This window comes from Pezoporus flaviventris, unplaced genomic scaffold (genome assembly GCF_033815535.1).
Source record: "Pezoporus flaviventris isolate CSIRO_AGI_PZ_B2104156 unplaced genomic scaffold, CSIRO_AGI_Pfla_v1 ptg000001l, whole genome shotgun sequence".
NCBI lineage: Eukaryota > Metazoa > Chordata > Aves > Psittaciformes > Psittacidae > Pezoporus > Pezoporus flaviventris.
The window spans coordinates 9,215,587-9,237,103 of NW_026892549.1; the positions used below are offsets into that span (position 1 = coordinate 9,215,587).

Consider the following 21,517-nt stretch of genomic DNA (forward strand, 5'->3'; position numbering starts at 1 on the left):
AAAAATGTATACAGGTGGCACTTAGTGATACGGTTTAGTGGTGGACATGGCAGTATTAGGTTAATAGTTGGATGCGATGATTTTAAGGTTTTTTTCCAACCTAAATGATTCTATGATTCTATATGACTCTGTTTCATAAAACTTTGCTTCAGATTTCATTAAAGCAAGCTAAAAATATTTATTGATTTTGCATGTAGATATACCCCAAACTAATTTTGCTTAAAAATTTTAACTTTATATTCAAGAAGATACATGAAATATGAAGTTACTGAATCCACAAAACAATTATTGAAACCGTATATGCACTAGACACAGCTTCTTCATGCTAATCTCCAAAAAAATGCTGTTTGTAGGCGCTTCTCATACACTAGCATGTTTGTTGCCCTTCTGCTAATTTCTTCCATTTATTCTCCCATGTCCTCCCATTTATTACTACAAGGGTTGAACCTTTTTTCAGTTAAATGGGAGAGCAGAATTTTTACTGCTGAGGAGTTCATCAGTACAGCTGCTCATTGCTCAACTGACATAATAATGTTCTGGTTTTGACAAACGTAACTACAGGGCAAACCATTATTCTCTGTCACAGGCAAAACCTATGAATGGAAAAATCATTTAGAGGTAGCAAGAGAACATTTCACCTCTGGGAATTATTGCTACATGTCCTCCTATGAAGTCAAAGGAGTAGCCTTTAAATCTACGGATCTGGGAAGAATACATCTTTCAGTGTGAGGCAGGCTGATGTCTGTGTTTTGGGCTCTGAAACAGACTTTCTTGCCTTGTTGAGACAAATTACTCTTTATTTATGACATCGTGGTTCACATGGGAGTCCCTCTCTTATCAGCTTCCCCAGCTATGACAGTGTCATTCCCTGTAAGGTTGACTATAGAGAGGCCATTCGCAGCATCTGCTTCTTTTGGCTGTTTTGTTGCCTTTCAGCTATGGCACTCAGAAAACATGTCATGTCAAATTTTTGCCCTTTATACTCGGCTATGTCCCAGTCATCACAGTGTATAAGGGAAGGATGCCTGTAAAACCATTTCCTATGAGAGTCTCATGTCAGAGGAAAGAGATCACAGTGTACTGACAAATACTGCCTTCCCCTCCTGTCATCTTCAGCTAGTCTGAGAGCCTTTCCATCCCCTCACTGTTTCCTTTTCACCTAAAGAGAGGAGAAAGGCCTTTGGTACTACAGTTTTAGCAGTGGGAAAAATGGAGATATCCAAGGAAAGCGAATGAACAGTGTATTAGTGTAATCCTCTGTATTGTTTAAGAAAGGAGAAGATGTGCAAAAATATTGCACCATTACATATGCTGAAGTAGGATATCCACCCAATTTCTACACTGTATTCAGATCACTGAGGGTGGAATTTTCCCATGCAGTTTGCTTTTATTCTTGTAATTATCTGAGAAAGTACTTCGAATAATATGTTTATGATGCATTCATTAAATATATTTAACTAGCTTACATGTCTATAACTGTCACGGTGAAATTTTAATTTTGTAATTAAGACTCTTAAGTCATTACCTTCAATGAAATTAAAAAGGCCTGAAAGTAGTATTACAATTTAAACACACCATTTTCACTAGAAATCACAGAAAATGGAATCAGACTGTTAGACAAAAAAATGTTAGAAAAAACTAACCTGAAGGCTTAATTACATATCAAGCAAAGGTGCTTCGCATTTTTGTGAACCTCTGAAACAATGTGTTTTCATTAAAGTATGTATTACAAGGGAGATTACATTTTTGTTGACACTACTATACTTCAAAGTCATACACAGGTTCAATGCTCCGTTCTTGTCTTCCTTCCCTCTATGTGACTTTTGTTTTTTAAGCTACTTTTCTCTTTGACAATGAAACATGAAAGCCACACTGGCTAACGTTTTGCCAAATAAGCACAAAGCTAACTCCATCTGAAAAAAAAAATGCAGAGCCCATGAATTTTTAAAAGTTCATACATAATATATCATAAAAGTGGGATGAATAATACGGTGTATGGGCTTTAATAAAAAGCTCCTTGACCATTTCTCAGAGATCTGAGATGTAATCAATACCCAAAAAGGTATACTGGGGACATTGCTAAGATTTACGCTTTTTTTTGCACAGTGACACTATCTGCTTACTATATCAACTGAGGACACAATATTAAATTTCAGAGAACAGAAGAAAGAAGTATTGTTATCTGCCTCAACAGTGTTTCAATTCAGAGCTCTGCTTTATGGCTCATCCCTGGCATCAGACTTCAGAAGCAAAAAGCAGGGTCCCAAATAAGGGGTACAAGGACAGCACAAAAACTCACATGAATTTGAGCATCAGCAGTTCGAGACTGCATCAGGCTTCTGTTTCGTTCTACTTCTGAAAGCAAATCCCCAGATGAGAGGTCTAAGATGCGTGAATGGAGTTTCTGGGGGAGCAGAAGGGAATGAGAAAAAAATAAGCATTTGTCAAATATGCAGCAGATCAGCATTTCTAAAATTCCAAACTCTGCTGTTAAATTTCAAGGGAAAAGAAGACCCCAAGGTAAAAGAGTATTTCTTCTAATTTGAAACATTGCTCTTTGTGCTTACTTTGTCCAAGACTTCCTGTCTGCAAAACAGATCATTCTTTATCCAAAAGAAACTCTACTTCTTCTAGTCACTGTTTTGCAACTTATCATTACTTCACATGCAACAATGACAAATGAACGCAAGACCCACCATTATCTATAGAGTTTGACAGGTTTCAGGAAAAAAGGCATAAAAATGAACTACAAAATTAACATTTATAAATCAATCAAAATGTTAATGTTATTTTAATTTTGAACTGTTACACCTTCAGTGAATGATTGCAGAAGTGACCCCATTTTTAAACAGCATTGATCTGCTGAAGGCCTCCTTTGCACACATTTTAACTCAAAGTCATTACTGTCATCTGTTAGGAACAATTAATGTGAATAGAAAATAATTGCATTGGGGAACTAGGGGACTCAGAGGAATTTGTGCATTAATATTCACATGCTGTTCGATTATAAACACAGTTCTTTTTTTCGGTTTTGCTTGGAACGATGGAAAGCTGTGCCTTTTCCTCCACGTTCACCTGTATACTAATTACAAAGGCTTTCAGTGTGCATTAAGCCTGATTTGCTTTAATTGCAGTTTCAATAAAATCCATGGTTTATGTGAATGCCTTGGCCAATGACTTCAAAAGAATAAGCATCTGCAGCCCTGTCAGTCATTGGACCAACGTATCATGTAACAGGCAGCATGGATCTGACTCACAGCCCACTGAAATCAATAAAAAAGGACTTAAAAAACCCAACCAAACAAAAGGACTTTGGATCAGGCTCTTTTCATTTCCCCAGTAATTCTCCAGGCTTGCAACATGAGAGACTAAATCTACACCCTCCACAGCACCAGGACACTCAATTTGGAGGAACAAATGGAGCAGTCCTGGCCAGGGTGCTTTTCTAGGGGGACCCTGTGAAGGATGCAAACCATGGAGACTTGTCGAGGCTGCGTGAGCAGTCCATCACCCTGCACATCCAAAAGCCCTCATCAAAGAAGGAAAAGAAACTTTAGCACAAAAGCCCTTCCATGCTGTGCAGTAGCAGTAACAAGAAGACACTTCTTTGCAGAGCCCCAAAGCATCAGTCACACACAATCTTATGCCCAGCTAATCCCCAGCCTGCTCTCTTGGTACCCACTGCAGAAATTTGCCTGCTAGAGAACAAAGCAGGCACCATTCCTACAGCCTCTGTTATCTGCATGCTGCGCTTCATGCATCTATTTCAGGAAAACTAGCTTTTTTTTTTCTTCTTTTCTTTCTTTTTTTTTTTTTTTTTTAAATTTGGGAGCAGTTTCTCAATATTTCCATATTCATTCAGGAGGTACTAGCTGTTGCAGACAGATTATGGAAAATATTTTCAATGATCAATATCCTGTATAAACATATTTTGTCCAATATATTCTTGAATAGATTGAAATGCTACAAGCATTCAGTATCCAAGATACTTTTCATTATACTATTTACTATATCCAGGCCCTGTGTTTTATAACATCAGTGATGTCTATCCCTTAGTTATTCAGTGTGCACCTTTTAAAGTGTTATTACTCGAGTTACTGTCAGGTATTTGTTCAAGATTAAAGCTCCAGGTAAAATGCCTTCCCAAACTCACAGATTTACTGACTTAGTACACGTGTTATTCTTGACAATAATTCCAACTGCATCATTGAACCACCAGAAAATTGCACTGTTTTCAGTATCAGGACTCACCGATGTTCTGAACAAGTGGTGTACTTGCTGTTTGCAAAGGAATTAACTACTTTCTCCAGTGAAACCAGTCACCTGATTTTTGCTTCCAGAGATATTTTAGCAGAAGTTACTATAGCCCAATCTGAGCATTAGAGATGATGACTGCAGACATATGCAATGGATGAACATTTATACTTCAACATTTATTTTCCCAGAAAAAAAGTGTTCTAGAAATATTGGCATAGGAATTTTAGAGCTGTGAAACTGTCTTCTCATTTTTTCGGCAAGGCATTTTAAATACTTCATTACTTAAATGGGAACATATATGCATCTCAATAAGGGAAATTAAATATACCCCTACAGCATCATCCAATGGAATTTAGCATGTTGCTGTTATTGCCCGTATCAGACATAAGAGCAGAGATCAGCTCAACTGGAACAGGCAGAAAACAAACAATTTTTTGGCCAGTGATAAGATGTTGCCTAGCAAAGTGGGCTGTAAATGGCTCAGAATTCTGGGGGTCCCCCCACACTGGCTCAGTGACCAAAAGAGATGGGATGCACGTGGGCCATCCTGTTTTCAAATCACAACCAGTGTTAAATTCTATGACTCTATAAAACTGTCATAACAAAGGTGAATCAGCAGAATAAAATGATTAACAAAGAAGGAAAATACATGCTCAAGATGTATAATGTGATTACATTTCTGTATCAAACAACAGATGATCACATTGGGAATATTTCCACACACACATATGCAAATAAACTAACAGACACACAGCCAGCACAATGACTAGCATTAACAAACAGCATAAGAAAGTTTGAGATCATTAATTAAATATAGTCACACAGCACTGAAGCAAGTCATCCGATTACAAAAGAAAAATGATAAGAAAATTGTTTTTCTTTCATTTATGTTTTTCTTTCCCCCACTCCATTTTCTAATTAAAAAAAAATGGGAAAAAACTATTTGTTAAAAACCTCATTAATGATCCATTTAAAATGAAGTAACAGATTGTGCTAACTATGCATCTTGTTTCTGATTTCTTCTCAGATACGCAAAATGTACTTTGTCCTTTATGGTTATTTTCAGATGACAGTCACATGACTAGATCAAGGAGCTTGAAAATTGTACAATATTAAAATCACTGTTGATGCTATTATGATGCAATGCAATGAAAGGAGAACAGCACAGAATGACGACTTCCACAGAAAACATCATATCAATTTAAATGAATACTTATATATAAAACTGAGGAGTTACAACTATAAATCCAAGCCATCTGCCCCATTTTTTGGTGCCCTATATAACAATAGGAAACTGAGAAGTATTTGTACCTGGTGGGGAATGTCTGCGCCTCTCTGAACAGAGGAAGCACTGGGCTGCACAACAAAAACCATTATGGAAGTTAATACAGCATGCCCAAACCAACTTAAGTGGAAATTAGCTTGTACTGAGTACTGCCAGGGCAGGCATGAACTAAAACATTCTTAGCATGTTAGCTAGACTAGACCCATGCCTCTACAGAAAGTGGGTGCTGAGAGGTACAGAAGCCCAGGCAGAGCAGGCCTCTTCGGCTGCTGGTCACAGCAGCAAAAAGTTCCTCCTTCACCTGTGACACTGATGCAGAAAAAGCCGTGCCTTTTATGGCTCAATGTCAAGATTAACTCCTGAAATCCACATAAAAAATAAAACCAAAGTAACTGATAATTTAGGTGGAAAACTATTATATCAAGTGCAATAGGAAATACAATTATCTGGCAGGCAGATTACCAATCCATTAAATAGTAGGTCAGTTCCCCTTCCCCCAGAGGCATCCTTATTAAGGCTTTCTAGGAAGATAAAAGAAGGTTACTACCTGCTGGCATGAGGCAATATTACAGAGAGACTCCCCTAACTATTCTGCCTCTTGACTGTATCTGTGCAGAATATCTATCAGTTCCCATCTCCTTTTTGAAACATCTAATGGACTACAGCATTGCAGGAACAATTTTCAATGAATTATGCCCAACTGTAACGGCTCTCCAATATTGGATGAGTTAATTGCTATTAAATCAATTGGCTTTGCTTTTCTCACATGAACCAAAGTCCATCATTCACAAAGAAGAAATCCTCTCTCAATTCTAAGGAGACACTTTAATCGTAGTGCTCTGTGCCAGAGCTGTAAATGTTTGTTTGTTGCATGTGACCTCCTCCCATCTTTGCTGTTATCTCAGCATCACACACCTGTACAGACTGCTCTCCTACATGACCTGACCACTGTAATTGGACTGCCAGGGAATATTTTTTTCTGCAGCCTTCACACCACTCGTTTTTAATAATTCTCTGCACAAAGAAGATTCCCCTAAAGTCCACAACAACAGCAACACCACTGCTCCAATTCCACCCTTGCGGTACCAAATGAGTTACATCTTAGTAATTCCACCAAAACCATGTAAAATAATGTGCCACACAAGAAGAGTGCTGATATGGTCATCTCTTTACAGGTGTGACAGAGGCTCATGATAGAAAAAAGCTCTTTCTAGCTGACATTTTTTCCCCAATCATCTGATCTGTCTCACTTTCCTGTTCCCTTGTTCATCTTTAACTCTTGTATCTATCAGAAGCAGACTGCAGCTATGAATTAATCACATCTATGATGAGCTTTAGTTTCAAAGGTCTTACAGAAATAGTACTCTGCGCTATGTTTCCATTACATCATGGAAGACAGCAGACTAAAAAAGAAAAAAATATTATTAGGTATGCTATTTACGTAGTATTAGTTTATACAGAAATACAATCTTTCATGAAACTAAATCTTGATTTTTTTTTGTCCTTAGATACATTGCAGAGGGATGTTTAGCGGGAGGTGACAGAACATCCTTCACTTATTCCATCAGAACTTACCTAGATCAAGAACATGCACTGCTCGAAGTATGAAATGAGGACTTTTTATACACTAAATACTCTGAAATAAGGAGAAAGTTAAATATTTTTAAGAAAAAAAAGATTTTTGCATTTCTGCACAGTAGTAAACAGTTAATGTGATTTTTTTGGGTGCCAGTTCTGGGAATAGAATATGGCCTTACAGGCTTCATAGTAACATCATATAGGTCTATGTCTCTACATTTTCACAAGTGTGTTAAAAATAGACCAAGCTTTAAAGGATAAGGAAATAAGAAAACAACTGTCAGTCTGCAGAAGGGAGGAGAAAATCAGCATTTTCAAAGGAAGAAACACTAAGTTAAGATACTAAATTTTCTTGCCCTCAGCATTTGGGTAGCATTCCGAGTCCATGTTCAGGTTCCCTTGTAGTAACAGGACAACTCAACAGTCCTTCTGGATTTATATATTTTGTTTATAAAATGTTACATGTTTACAGGTTTGTCTATTTGAGACTATTCCACAACAAATATTTAGACTTGTGTTTTCACTTGCACACAGAGCAACTATGATCAATCAATCCGTACTAGTGCAGTTCCTTAAGCACCAAAATATTGCATCAAGCAGCTGAGGAAAAGAAAATGGCAAAGTATCAGTAAAGCATGGGAGTAAACAGAGGTTCATTACAGCTCCCTTCGTGCCCTGTTCTGTTGCTTCAGATCATCCCCTGGAAAAAGTGAATAAAGATCTGCAGTATGGGTAACAGGAGTTAGTCAGAAGAGACATCTAGGAGAACATGCAATACGTAGTCTACTTGTTAGGTAACTCCTTTCTCTGACTGTTGGAGCTAAAATTTGAGCGAGGAACTAACAGCCTTTGACCATTTAAAACACACTTTCCTTACCAAAAAAAATAAACATATGCTCATCATTTCTTAGACCTCTAGAAGCTAGTAATATACCTCTGTGCAGGCAAAACATGTAACTTCTGATTGTAAAGCTAAAGCATCACACTAAGCTATTTTTTTCTACTTCTCTGTTGCTACAGACCAAGCAGTTAACAAAGATACTTGATGTTTGGCAAAAGTGTGGAACATGCAATGTCATACATCTCAGTCTGGAACAGGCAAAACAACTCAGAAGTTTTATACACCAGTGTACTTAGCACCAACATGCATGTTGTCTTTCATATTTAATATCTGGTTATATACTAAGGTTTGTCTGACAGGTTAACTAAAATTAATTTGTGCTGTATATTGCTGATAGGGTTCTCAACAGCAGTATCACAGGAGATTTACCACTACAGCTACAGTATTTATTTTTGGTGGAATGAGGTGGTTAATACACAGTAAGTGACCCCAGGATAACTCTTACAGTGGTATGAGCAGGCAGTTGGAGACTGCTATTTATTGGTCTTACCTACAGCTATGTCAAACATAGGAAACAATCACAAACATGCAGTATTGCTCAGTGGTAAAGGAAGAAGAGTTATGCATAAAATGAATATTAAAGGATTAACTGTAGAATACATTTCAGTAAGCTAAATCAGTTGTTAGTACAAAAAAAAGACAGTTTCCAGCTATTCCAGGATTTTCAAGTCAAGCGGATTTTGATTTTCCATTAATCTAATAAAAATACTTCCATGAAACTTCCATTTCGATATTTTGCATTTGTTTTTGTTGGTTTTCACTCCTACTAGGCTGACTTTGCTAAAAAACCTAGAAGCTTTGTGATACAGAAGATGCTAGACTTCAGATTCAAACCCAGTATTAATAGTAGTTTGTCAAGTTCTACTGGCAAATTCTCCAGGCAAGTTTACTGAGACTTAACTGACAGCACCCAAGACAAAGTACATAGGTACAATATTACAAATATTTGTATAGAAGATTAGGGCGCAAAAACTACATAAGCAAATCCTGTTAACACGGCAAATCCAGCACAAAAAAATAAAACAAAGGTTTCATTTGCATCTGCCTCAGATTTTCCAGGCTTGCTGCTCTCTATTATTATCAAGCCATACAGAGATGGCAAAAAACCTGTGAATTAGATTCCAGAGTAACCCAGAAGGTTAGAAACTTACATCCTAGGGTATAAACTGGGAGGTATTAAGCAGATATTTGATGCATAAACATAAATAACATAAGCTCTCTGTATTCTTCAGAGAGTTGGCAACATTACTGTAAGCCTAAAATTATGCCTGTTCCAAATCTCTTAGTTTTATTAATTTTTATAAACTGCTTTAAATAAAAGTTACATTGAAAGACATAAAGTAATATTCCCTGATCCTACTTTTCATTTTATAACTCTATCAGTGTTTTCAAGCTCTGAGACTCCAAAGCGTTAGTTCTCATTTTAATAACACTATGGTAGGAGTCTGTAAATATTGCAGTAATAATTAAATGAGCTAATTTAATTTCTTAGGAAAATGTCTGTATAAAGTTCCCTGTGGTTTGTAATTACTGTAAAGTCAACAGTTTACATCAATGATCCGGTAATCAGCTAGTCAGAATGTAAATAATTAATGAAATAAATGTTTTCAGTGATCTTGCTCATGGAATACTCCTTGGAGTATGGTAAAACAGCAGTTTTATGAGAATAATATTGCAGAACAGTTAAGCCTTTTCTTGAGTACATATTTGTATTTTGTTTCTTAAGTACATATTTGCATTTTGTTTCTTAATAATTTGGGTCAAACCAGTAAATGCTTTTAGTAAATGCCTTTCTATTGATCTAATTCTAATTAATATGTTAATTCCACTTTGCTAAATGACTGTCAACATTATGCAGGTGTTAGGAAGTATTGGGAACATCAGAGAGTGTATTCACAAACATTTCAGCATGGTCAGAATCAGTTTGGGAAACAACTTTACACTGAACATCTGTGACAAGGAAGAACTATTCCACTAATCTTCTAAGGCATGCCTTACACATGCTATCTATGAATTAGCAGTAAAAAGGTGAGCTGTTTTTTATTATTTCACTGTTTTAAGAAATGCTTTAACATGAAAACGGATTAAAAGTACTGTTTAAGTTTCAGTCTCGCTTATACAACAGACATTGCATTATCAATCATTATCTGCTTAAATACTACTCTCTAATTTCAACATGCTACTAAATTGGTGATGCTAAAAGAGTCAGTGATAATCCTGGTAGCACAATGCAATTTTGGTCTGTCTTTGTGATTCCTGCAGTTTAAAATTCATTTTCACATTCACTTTCTGACTATGCCCCAAAATCATCTAAAGGAATTAGGCAGAACTCAGTACGATCTTGTTATTGACATTTATGTTGATCGATGTTGTCTCTTACAGAATTGGAATCTACAGATCAATTCCCTTATTAGATTCGTTCTCAGTGCTGCCATGATCATTTTATCACAGAAGCTGCTGCCATCAAATGCTGCTTTATCACTTTATAATGGGATAAGCTGAAGCTTTCCTCTAGCATATAGCTGGAAATGAAAACTGTCTGAGCTCTAAATATTTCTTTCACAGATTTTCAAAATACCCTTATTAACTGCATATGTCTATTTTAAAAGCTATTTTAAACTCAATTTACCTAAACAGTAATAATTTTGTCCCACAACAAAATTCCAGTTCTCAGGGCGGTTAAAAAAAAATAGGCTAACACTGGAGACTGCCTTGGATCTGCTAATAACTTTCTTCCCGCAGAGCTGTGAGTCAGATGATAGAAAAAAATGAGACTAAGAATGAAGAAACAGAAGAACTAAAAAGGTCTCAGGAATGGTAAATGGTATTAGATGAACACACAAACACACGTGCAAACACTCAACAAGCACACAGAACAAATACATACACAAGGGTCACTGCAAGTACTTTGTCTGGTTTTGAAAATATGAAGGGCTGTGGTATTTTTTAGGAGTGGTATTACAGCTCCTATTGAGAGAGGAGTTCATCACATAAATTTAAATCTCTGATAAAATAAATTAGCTTTTTTATTGCCAGGTTGAACTATGGGGCTATGATTGTTATGTATTGCTACAATATAAGTCTTAATGGCATTTTAGCCCTGTGGTGGTCAAACAGAAACCATTTCAAACCTTCTAAAGGCTATTAAAACATGTGCAGATGTCTGGAAAATTAATACTATTATCTAATTCTAACCTTTTGCCTGTAGGAGGAAAAGGAGAGAGAAAGCTCAGGGAAGATGTTTTAGATCAATACACGGCAACTGAGAAGGATAAGCACTGTTTCACATGGAAGTTTATTGGCTGTGAACAGGTGATTCAAGTGAACAGATTCATCCTTATTTGGATTTCACTGACATAATTCACTTACTCAGAAGAATAATTTGAGAAATATGGGCATCATTTTTACAGTCCTTCCTCACTGCTGTTTCCCAAGGTCCAGCAACCTAGACATGGGAAAGGTTCATTCATTTAAATGACAGGAGCAGGAATTTGTCAAGGTTAATGTTGAATAAGCCATATTTTCCTTCCCTCAGTATTATGCATTTAAAGAGCATCATAATCCCTCCACCTTCTTTTTCTTTTTTCTTTTTTTTTAATATTGTTGAAATATCAGGTGGACTGAAAGGAGTTTAAAAGTAGAAGGATTTAAAGAAATACTTTTATCATTAGTTTAAGGCTTTTCTCTCTCCAACTCTAATGCATTGTTTTTGGCTTTAACAGAATAATTTCAAATAAGGAATGACTTTTTAGGAAGGTTTTCTTTAATACCTGGAGCACGGTACTTTATTCTACCCCATTTTCTTTAAAGCACTTACCTGAGGTATTGTTTAGAAAGAGTAAGTGGGCAGATTCCCAGCTGGTAAGAATTACTGGCTTCACTTCTTTTACTGAAATTGAAAGATTTTTTGCCAGCTCAGGAACGGTACCACAGACTTCTGTAACTTTCGTTGCTTTTCAGAAATAAAGCTTCTAGAAGGTCACTGTGTATATATATTGTGGTATTTCATTCTTGAAAGTATCAAATGTGACTACAAGATTTCCAATAGCAGACCAAGTTCTGAAACATTTATACTGCTAGACAAAAATCAAAAGGCTTGTGTGCAAGACAAAGAATGACCCTGTAGACTTGACAATCTGAACCAGCACCTCAAATCCTGGCTTCAGTCCTCTGTAATTCCACTGACCTTTTCTGGAGTGAGAACCCACAGAAGGATATTGCAATCAGCCTGGCCATGCAAGTACAGTTGAAACAGAGGCGAAGTGGGAGAGCCAGAGCTGGTGCCAACAAAGAGGATGCACCATATTGTGTGATATGAACATATAGACCTGTACTCCCCATGTTCATTTGCAACTCGCTCCTACTGCTGTAGCCAGAAAATGTCAGGAAAACAAAAAATGTCAGTCATTGCTCCTGGGCCAAACTGTGCTCTTAGAATCATAGAATAGTTAGGGTTGGAAAGGACCTTAAGATCATCTAGTTCCAACCCCCCTGCCATGGGCAGGGACACCTCACACTAAACCTACCCAGGTGTAGGACCTTGCACTTGGCATGGTTAAACTTCATGAGGTTGGCATCAGCCCACCTCACAAGTGTGTCAAGGTCCCTCTGGATGGCATTCCTTCCCTCCACGGTATCAACCTGAACCACACAGCTTGGTGTCATCGGCAAACTTGCTGAGGGTGCACTCAATCCCACTGTCCATGTCAGCAACAAAGATGTTGAACAACACTGGTCCCAACACCGATCCCTGAGGGACACCACTCGTTACTGGTCTCCAGCTGGACATTGAGCCATTGACCACAACGCTTTGTGTGCGGCCATCCAGCCAGTTCTTTATCCACTGAGTGGTCCATCCATCAAATTGATGTCGCTCCAATTTAGAGACAAGGATGTCATGTGGGACAGTGTCGAACGCTTTACACAAGTCCAGGCAGATGACATCAACTGCTCTACCCCTGTCCATCAGTTCCGTAGCCCCATCATAGAAGGCCACCAAATTGGTCAGGCAGGATTTCCCCTTAGTGAAGCCATGCTGGCTGTCACCAAGCACCTTGTTGTTTTTCATGTACCTTAGCATGCCTTCCAGGAGAATCTGCTCCAAGATTTTGCCAGGCACAGAGGTGAGACTGACTGCTCTGTAATTCCCTGGGTCATCCATTTTCCCCTTCTTGAAAATGGGGGTTATATTTCCCTTTTTGCAGTTGTTGGGAACTTCACCCGACTGCCATGATTTTTCAAATATGATGGCCAGCTCCTTCAGGACCCACAGATGGATTTCATCAGGTCCCATGGACTTGTGCACGTTCAGGTTCTTAAGATGGTCTCAGACCAGATCCTCTCCTACAGTGCACCTATGGTCTTCATTCCCACAGTCCCTGCATCTGCCTTCCAAGACTTGGGTGGTGTGGTCAGAGCATTTGCCAGTGAACACTGAAGCAAAGAAGTCATTAAGAACCTCAGCCTTCTCCAAATCCTGTGTAGCCAGTTCTCCTGATAGCTTCCGGAGAGGGCCCATGTTGTCCCTAGTCTGTCTTTTATTCTCAATGCACCTATAGAATCCCTTCCTGTTATCTTTCACATTCCTAGCCAAATTGAATTCTAACTGGGCTTTAGCTTTCCTAACCTAGTCCCTAGCTTCCTGGATATCATCCCTGTATTCTTCCCATGCCACCTGTCCTTGTTTCCACCTTTTATAAGCCTCTTTTTTCTGTCGAAGTTTCCTCAGCAGCTCCTTATCCATCCAAGGAGGTCTCCTGGCCCTCCTGCTGCACTTCCTTCTAGTTGGGATGCAGCACTCCTGAGCTTGTAGCAGGTGATCCTTGAATTTCAACCAACAGTCTTGGGCCTCCCTGCCCTCTAGGGCTATATCCCATGGAACCTTATTAAGTAGGTTCCTGAAGAGGCCAAAGTCTGCTCTTTTGAAGGCCAGGGCAGTGAGCTTGCTGCATGCTCTTCTCACTGTCCTGAGGATCTCGAATTCGACCATCTCATGATTGCTGCAACCAAGGCTGCCCTGGAGCGTCACATTTCCAACCAGCCCTTCCCTTTTGGTGACCAAAGGAAGGGTATCTTCCCTCTTGCAAGGGAAGACACAGTGCCTCTTGGTTAGCAACATTTAGAACCTGGACTGTTCATAGGAGTGCTAGGCCCTGGCAAACAGTGTCATTGACAAGAGTCAAGTTCCCTCTCCCACCCTGCAGCCAATACTCGGGCTGCCTGCCCCCAGGCTCAAAGCAGCTGTGAGCTTTAACTCTAGCACAGTTGGGCGATAGCTGCTGCAAACCCTTTCCACAGCTGTCTGTGCTCAGAAGAAGCTGTGCCAATATTTGGTTAGGAATCTCTGCCCTTGTGAATCGATCATGTTTTCATGGTAGATAAAAGCAGGGCTTAGAAGATATTATGCAGGAATTTGAAAAGGGGTCAGCTCCCAGTTTGGCACCAAATAAGTAGTCAAATTTTAAGAACACCTGCAAGTCTGGTCCCATGTACATGAAGGACCAAAAGACCTAAATTAAAGGTGAATTCCACTTGTTATTCTGCCATGAACTGGTGTACAGCTGAGAGTAACCATATTTCTAATTATTGTCAAGATTTCCTAAGGACCATTTAGGGGAATAAATTTAAGTGAGCCTCTAAAATACAGTGCTAATCTCAGATTCATATTCACATCTGAAATATCTATAATGCACAGTAATTGAGCCTAGACCTGTGTCTGTATCTACTGTACAAGAAAAAGCATACAAGGTTTGGTTAGAGAAAAAAAATTGAGTTAATAGTAAGTAATGGAAAGCTAAAAAAAAAAAAGTGATTGAGCATTTCTGCTTTTAAAATATGACTGAATAAAAAAAATTAGGACCAAAACACTGGAAAATTAAGTAGTTCATCTCTGAAACCGTATACCAGAAAGATGAACTGAAGACTGGTGTATATTTGAGAATTTTAAAGCACTGATATTAAATCAAGATGCCATTACTTGGTTTCCATACTTCTAATGCAGTAAGATGGAGTTTAATTCTTAATGTTGAAGATGCCCTTGTAATGCACACAGGACACAGACAAATCACTGCCCCTCCCTACACCCAGACATTGGATAGTGAGTAATGAAACATGGCTTGCTCACATCCACAGGAAGAAATGATCATGAATGCAATCTAAAAATGCTAAAAATACAAAGAGACTCAAGTCTGTCAATATCACATTGTTAAAGATTTAATGACAAGGGAAACTTTTCCTTTTAGCTTGTCCTTATCAAGAGAGATACCCAGATGGTAATTCAAGAGTTAAGGCACTAATGGACTCTTCAGTTTCACTGATTTTATCTTGCAATACAGTATTTCACATTCTCAGCGAAGTCAACAGAGATCTAGTCAATAGTGTCATGGCCTTTGGATGAGGATTTGAATCGTACCAGTATCCAAACCATCATTAAAGAAGACAGGTCATTTGGGAAACAAAGGAGAGCATTAGTAAAATTCAATAGTAAAAGATGAGGTCGGTTCAGTAGGTGTTTTATGATTCATTATGAATACCATTTTATTCTAATTACATCCCCCTTCTTCTTTGTGCAGTATCCATAGGAGTATACAAAACATAAAGTGTATCACAGGAAAATGAATTTTTTCATAACAGAAAATACCTAATGAGTAATCTTAAGTGCTAAAACCCACTTAGCATAATGTTAGTTTGATTGATTTGATGGAATGTGTAATTTAAAATTACCAGGAAATTACACTGATGTGATATAATCTGAACAGCTTAAATGCCACCAAGTTTATTGGCACACCGATTTTAAGTAAAAGAGCTGTAATTCTATCTTGCTTCATGTTTGAAGTGCCACTAAAATAACAGTATAACCCACAGTTATAAAGTAAAATGTAAACGAAGTCTTATATGTACTGAATGTGATAAAAGATAAAATTTATTCTTTATCCATTTTTGTTTCATATACATACTTTTGCATAGTTATCTTTCACTTCAGTTTCAAAATCTTAAGAAAACAAAAGTTAACTATATACTTAGCTCCATTAGTACAATAAGAAAATGACATATCCTTAATAATAATGGTTATATTTCTACACTGCTTTAGAATTTCAATAAATTCCCACTTTACCGCACAAGAAGTGGTCCTCTAAATCTCTGAATCATTCAATTATATGCATTTTTTGTTATTTCATTTGGGAGTTACAGAGTGTGAAATATGCACCATGATGAGAAATCAATTATCTAGCACGCCTGTGGTCTGTGCATGTTATATTTAAGCAGGGCATGCAGTGGCTACTGTTTCATTCCACTGTGAAATCCAAACTGGGAAGGCTTCAAAAGTTGACCTGATGAGATGAACTTGCCCTTTTATATGTGGCACATGGCTTGTACTTACCACATCACATACTGGATAACATTAGAACAAATCCATGCTAATTTTTGCTATCCAAATCTCAATGAGAAAGATTTTTTTATTTAGAAAGGAAACCTCAATGAATGATCCTTGATGTGCTGTGGTACAGAATATCCCTTTGGCTAGTTTGGGTGAGGTGTTCTGGCTCTACTTCCTCCCGGCTTCCTGTGTCCCTTTTCACTGGCAGAGCGTGAGTCTGAAAAACCTTTGATTGGGGTAAGCATTACTTAGCAACAACTGAAAACATGGGTGTGTTATCAGCATTGTTCTCTGACTAGAGTCAAAAACACAGAACTGCACCAGCTACTCAGAAGAAGAAAAATAACTGTTACAGCTGAACTCAGGACACTTAAATACACCAAATATATATATAAACTTCAAACCTAGAAACACACGAGACAAAAAAATGGATCTGTTGGTCATAAAAGACAAACAGAGCAGGCTGAAATAGCATCCAACAGGTTAAGCATTGTTATAGGTTAAATTTAACTTCATGGAATAAAAAACTGTATCTTTTTAACACTTACTGTAAGTCTGAAGCACAGGGCAATTTTGGAAAGGAATATAGCAATACTATTTTGTATTGTGGAATTCCTTCCTTTTTTCTTCCATTTATTCTGATACTGAATGTACACAATAATAGGAAAAACCATTAAGTACATTCTTGTACTTAATGACTCTGCCCCTATACTTGCTTGGGGCTTCAAATATCATATTGGATTCCTGTCATCATGTGTATCATCACTGAAAATAAAAATCTATGCATAAAATAAAGAGAAATCTATGGTTCACACAGTGTCAGCTGCATACTTTTCTTTGTCTAAAAACGAAAAGGCAGTAAAATCTTACTTTTGTTGTTAAGGCCTGTCACATCAGTATAGCCTTAAGGTTTCCTTGACAGATGCTTACTCTGAAAAACTGTTTCTGCTCTTCAGAAAAAAATCTATATATGTCTTAAAAACTTAAAAATAAAAAAAATTACTGCTGTCCTCAGTCAAAATCATTCATAAAAGCTTCACCAAAGATCACCTGTGGCTTTCCTAAAGATTATTTGCTCATTTGATTTACTGTTTTTGGTTATCGCTTTAGCAATTTATCATAGGGAAAATGGAAAAAGCCAATTTTAAATTTGCCATCTAAAAATATATATGTTTAAATTGTATCACAAAATGGTCAAGGCCAGGTTGAAAGGGGGTTTGAGCAACCTGGTCTAGTGGGAGATGTCCCTGTCCATGTCAAGGGGGCTGGAACTAAATGATCTCTACGGTCCCTTCCAACACAAACAATTCTACAATTCTATGATTCTGATATGGAAAGCCTTTCAGTGCTCTTCTTGGGAACCTCTCAAGACTAGCTGAAGTACTTGGACATTAGAAATTCTAGCAGTTGGGAGTAAATTTCTCTTAAAAGCATTATCATTCTCATCAGTTCTATATTTCCAGTAAACTTTAGTTTTCTTTTTGTTTGAGAGCAAACTGGTAGGAATTTAGGTACTGAAATAAGGGACAACAGTCTGCCAAGAAGAAAATAAACAAAACACAAGTTGTAGATGGAGGAGACCTATCAGGTCAGTTGATCTAACTCCCTCATAATAAAATACTATTATCCACTGCACCTCTAGCTGTTCTAACTGTTCTTTGTTTTTCTTTAGTTTGAAATGTTGTGAAGGATACTGCCCTACCTCTCCTCTTACATACCACACCTGAATATTTTTTGTAACGGTATTTTGTCAGCCTTGATTAGGTTCAGATCCAGCAAATAAATTTAGCAAATGTTTTATTTTAAGAATGAATGCTTTACGCTTTCCTTAGTGAGAAAAGAGTATGCTTGGATTCACTGTGTTAGAGAATGGTGTCCTTCAGGGACAAGAAAAGCCATCCCAGTTACTGGACTCAAGGGATCTCACAAAGCTTCTTGGACATCTACACACCATGGCTGTGATTTACACGAGAATAAGTCCCTGTGACTAGAGATGGCCCATAGAGAACCACTGTGGCAGATGATATCTGATGATTCTCAGTGCTCTTCTAAACATCTGCCTACCTCAGGTCCTCCTTCCAGAGCTGGTTGGGTATCAGATATCCAGCCTAATTCCTTCAGGTATTATGTTGCTGCTGTTCATTCAGAACTAGTTCATATGGCTTAGGGGGATTAGATGAAATTAATTTGGAGGGGGGATGTTTCCTTCTCTCATCACTGACTTTGGTCACCCGTTCATCTAACCAGTAGGCTTTCATGAATACTTGAATTCTGGATTGTTTTCTCAGCACATAACTGGAGCTGCAAACACGGCAATTAAGAAATACTGTTTATAATGTATTATCACACGCTGATGCTGTAAACTGAGATAAAGTACAGAGATTCAAAGCTTTGTACTTCTGTCTTCTCAGATATTATTGGTGAGTGAGGACATGACAGAAATAGAAAGCAGGTACCAGTTTACTGGGATAATGCAAGACTGAAAATTATGACATTGGCATCTTCACATGAAGAAATAATCCTTTAATTCATTCTTGAAAGTCTCAAAAATCTTTAAGCGCTTTTTACTAAGCCACTATCTAATCCTGTGTATCTCCTGAGATACACAGAAGTATTCTTAGAATTTCACACTGCTACAAGTCTGGATGCTTTTTCTTGGGACAGGATCTTCATGACAGCAATTGTGCACCTTTGGTAACCTTGAGCAAGAGAAAGCACTGCAGCAGGGCTGTGGTCTGAAATATTTTGAGAACTGCAAATGGTGTAAAAAACACCACCTCACTCCTTAGTAGGTGCTCTACTGGCAATGCAATTCTTGCATAAAGTTTAATGTACTAGTTTAAACTTAATATATGTCAAACCTGCTTTAGATTTATGTGATTACCTTTTTATCTGTTGATAAAATCCTTGAGATTGAGGTAGCTTTTAAGAAGTTTTCCACTACTGCTGAAACAATTAGCAGATCTGAGATTAATTTCTCCTTCAAGCCACCAGTCCCGATTTCTGAGAAAGTAAGTATCACTACAGATACTGCCACACCTGATTTATATGTTTACTGAGAAGGAAAAGACAGTTTGTTCTGAAACTGGAACTTTTCAGAAGCTTTGCAGATGGCCCTGACAATCTGATGAATACAAAAGAACAAACGTGAAGTAAGAAAATAAGCAGGTCAACTGCAGGAGTTTCAAAACTTTAAATACAATTTGCTGATCTTGGTCTCAGTCTGTCTACTCTGAAGAGCCTGGAGGCACAAGGCAGGAGTAGTAGCTGGCTTCTGTGAGATGGGAATTATACTGCTGCTCAGCGTATAATGATCCAGTTACTGAAATATACTTTGGACTGCTGACAAACTGTTTTCTAATAGTGTGCAAAGATCTTTAGCTTTAATTTCAAACCCTCAAATACCTACTTTCTGAAATACTTAAATATTTAATCCATCTGACTGCTGTAAATGTAACTTCACTTTTAACCTCTGCATTCAGACATCATCATACCTAATGATGTCTGAACCAGAGGTCAGACTCAGACTCTGAGGCTACATATTCCATCTCCTTTTATCAGATTTTAGGGCAATTAATTGCCTTCTTTTTCTTCCCATATATTATAATGTCACTGGTGCAATTCACCCCTTCCTGATAAGATGTACAACAATTTCCATCAAAGCACATACAGCTGTACTCTGTCTTGTATGCCAGGACGCAGTTGTCAGGTTATTAAAAATGCTAGTATCAATGAAGTCATAACAAAGTAGTTATTATTTAAATTGACCTGAGAATTCAGTGGACTGTGCTGTAGCATTCTAGAAAAAATCTTAGACAAAATTAAACAACATAGATGGTCCATGAGTACTAAATGAAACTAATCTAGCCAGAGAAACACACGAGAAAATAGATGCTTGAAGAGTCCTACCTGCTTTGTTCTGGGATTGATAAAGTAGAATTTTTATGATGGAAATAAAATGGCAATGAAAATATAGTTTAGGATCAGAAGTATTGTAAATCTTATGACTAGAAATATTATTTTATACTTTCTCAACTAGGAAAATTTTATTACTTATTTAATCAAATAAATCAACTCAATAAATATTGCTACTTAGAATAACAGAATCATAGAATAGTTAGAGCTCAAAAGAACCTTAAGATCATACAGTTCCGACCTCCCTGCCATAGGCAAGGACACCTCACACTAAACATGCCACCCAAGGCTCTGTCCAACCTGGCCTTGAACACTGCCAGGGATGGAGCATTCACAACTTCCCTGGGCAACCCATTCCACTGCCTCACCACCCTAACAGGAAAGAATTTCTTCCTTATATCCAATCTAAACTTCCCCTGTTTTAGTTTTAACCCATTACCCCTTGTCCTATCACTACAGTCCCTAATGAAGAGTCCCTCCCCAGCATCCCTATAGGCCCCTTTCAGATACTGGAAGGCTGCTATGAGGTCTCCATGCAGCCTTCTCTTCTCCAGGCTGAACAGCCCCAACTTTCTCAGCTTCTCTCTTCATATGGGAGCTGCTCCAGTCCCCTGTTCATCCTCATGGACCTCCTCTGGACTTGTTCCAACAGTTCCATGTCATTTTTATGTTGAGGACACCAGAAGTGCACACAATACTCCAGGTGAGGTCCCACGAGAGCAGAGTAGAGGGGCAGGATCACCTCCTTCGACCTGCTGGTCACACTCCTTTTGATGCAGCCCAGGATATGGTTGGCTTTCTGGGCTGCGAGTGCACACTGAAGCTGGCTCATGTTCATTTTCTCATCAACCGACACCCCCAAGCCTTTCTCCACAGGGCTGCTCTGAATCTCTTCTCTACCCAACCTGTAGCCGCGCCTGGGATTGCTCCGACCCAGGTGTAGGACCTTGCACTTGGCATGGTTAAACTCCATCAGCCCACCTCACAAGCGTGTCAAGGTCCCTCTGGATGGCATTCCTTCCCTCCACGGTATCAACCGAACCACATAGCTTGGTGTCATCAGCAAACTTGCTGAAGGTGCACTCAATCCCATTGTCCATGTCAGTGACAGAGATGTTAAACAAGACCGCTCCCAAAACTGATCCCTGAGGGACACCACTCATTACTGGTCTCCAGCAGGACACTGAGCCATTGACCACAACTC

General features: G+C 38.2%; 1 protein-coding gene across 14 annotated transcripts in view; it reads right to left on the minus strand.

The window, feature by feature from the left end:
- The window catches only part of NCKAP5 (NCK associated protein 5), a 507,525-nt gene that overhangs the window by 69,588 nt on the left and 416,420 nt on the right, over positions 1–21,517 (minus strand). For 12 of the 14 annotated variants that reach the window (XM_061442407.1, XM_061442190.1, XM_061442334.1 and 9 more), the window contains one exon: positions 2,300–2,404. The exons of 1 other annotated variant lie outside the window; for it this stretch is intronic. In XM_061442407.1, the coding sequence (XP_061298391.1) occupies positions 2,300–2,404 (105 nt within the window). Of the gene's footprint in view, positions 1–2,299; positions 2,405–10,650; positions 10,745–21,517 lie in introns of those variants that run through there. One more of the 14 variants, XM_061442966.1, reaches the window with a different exon arrangement.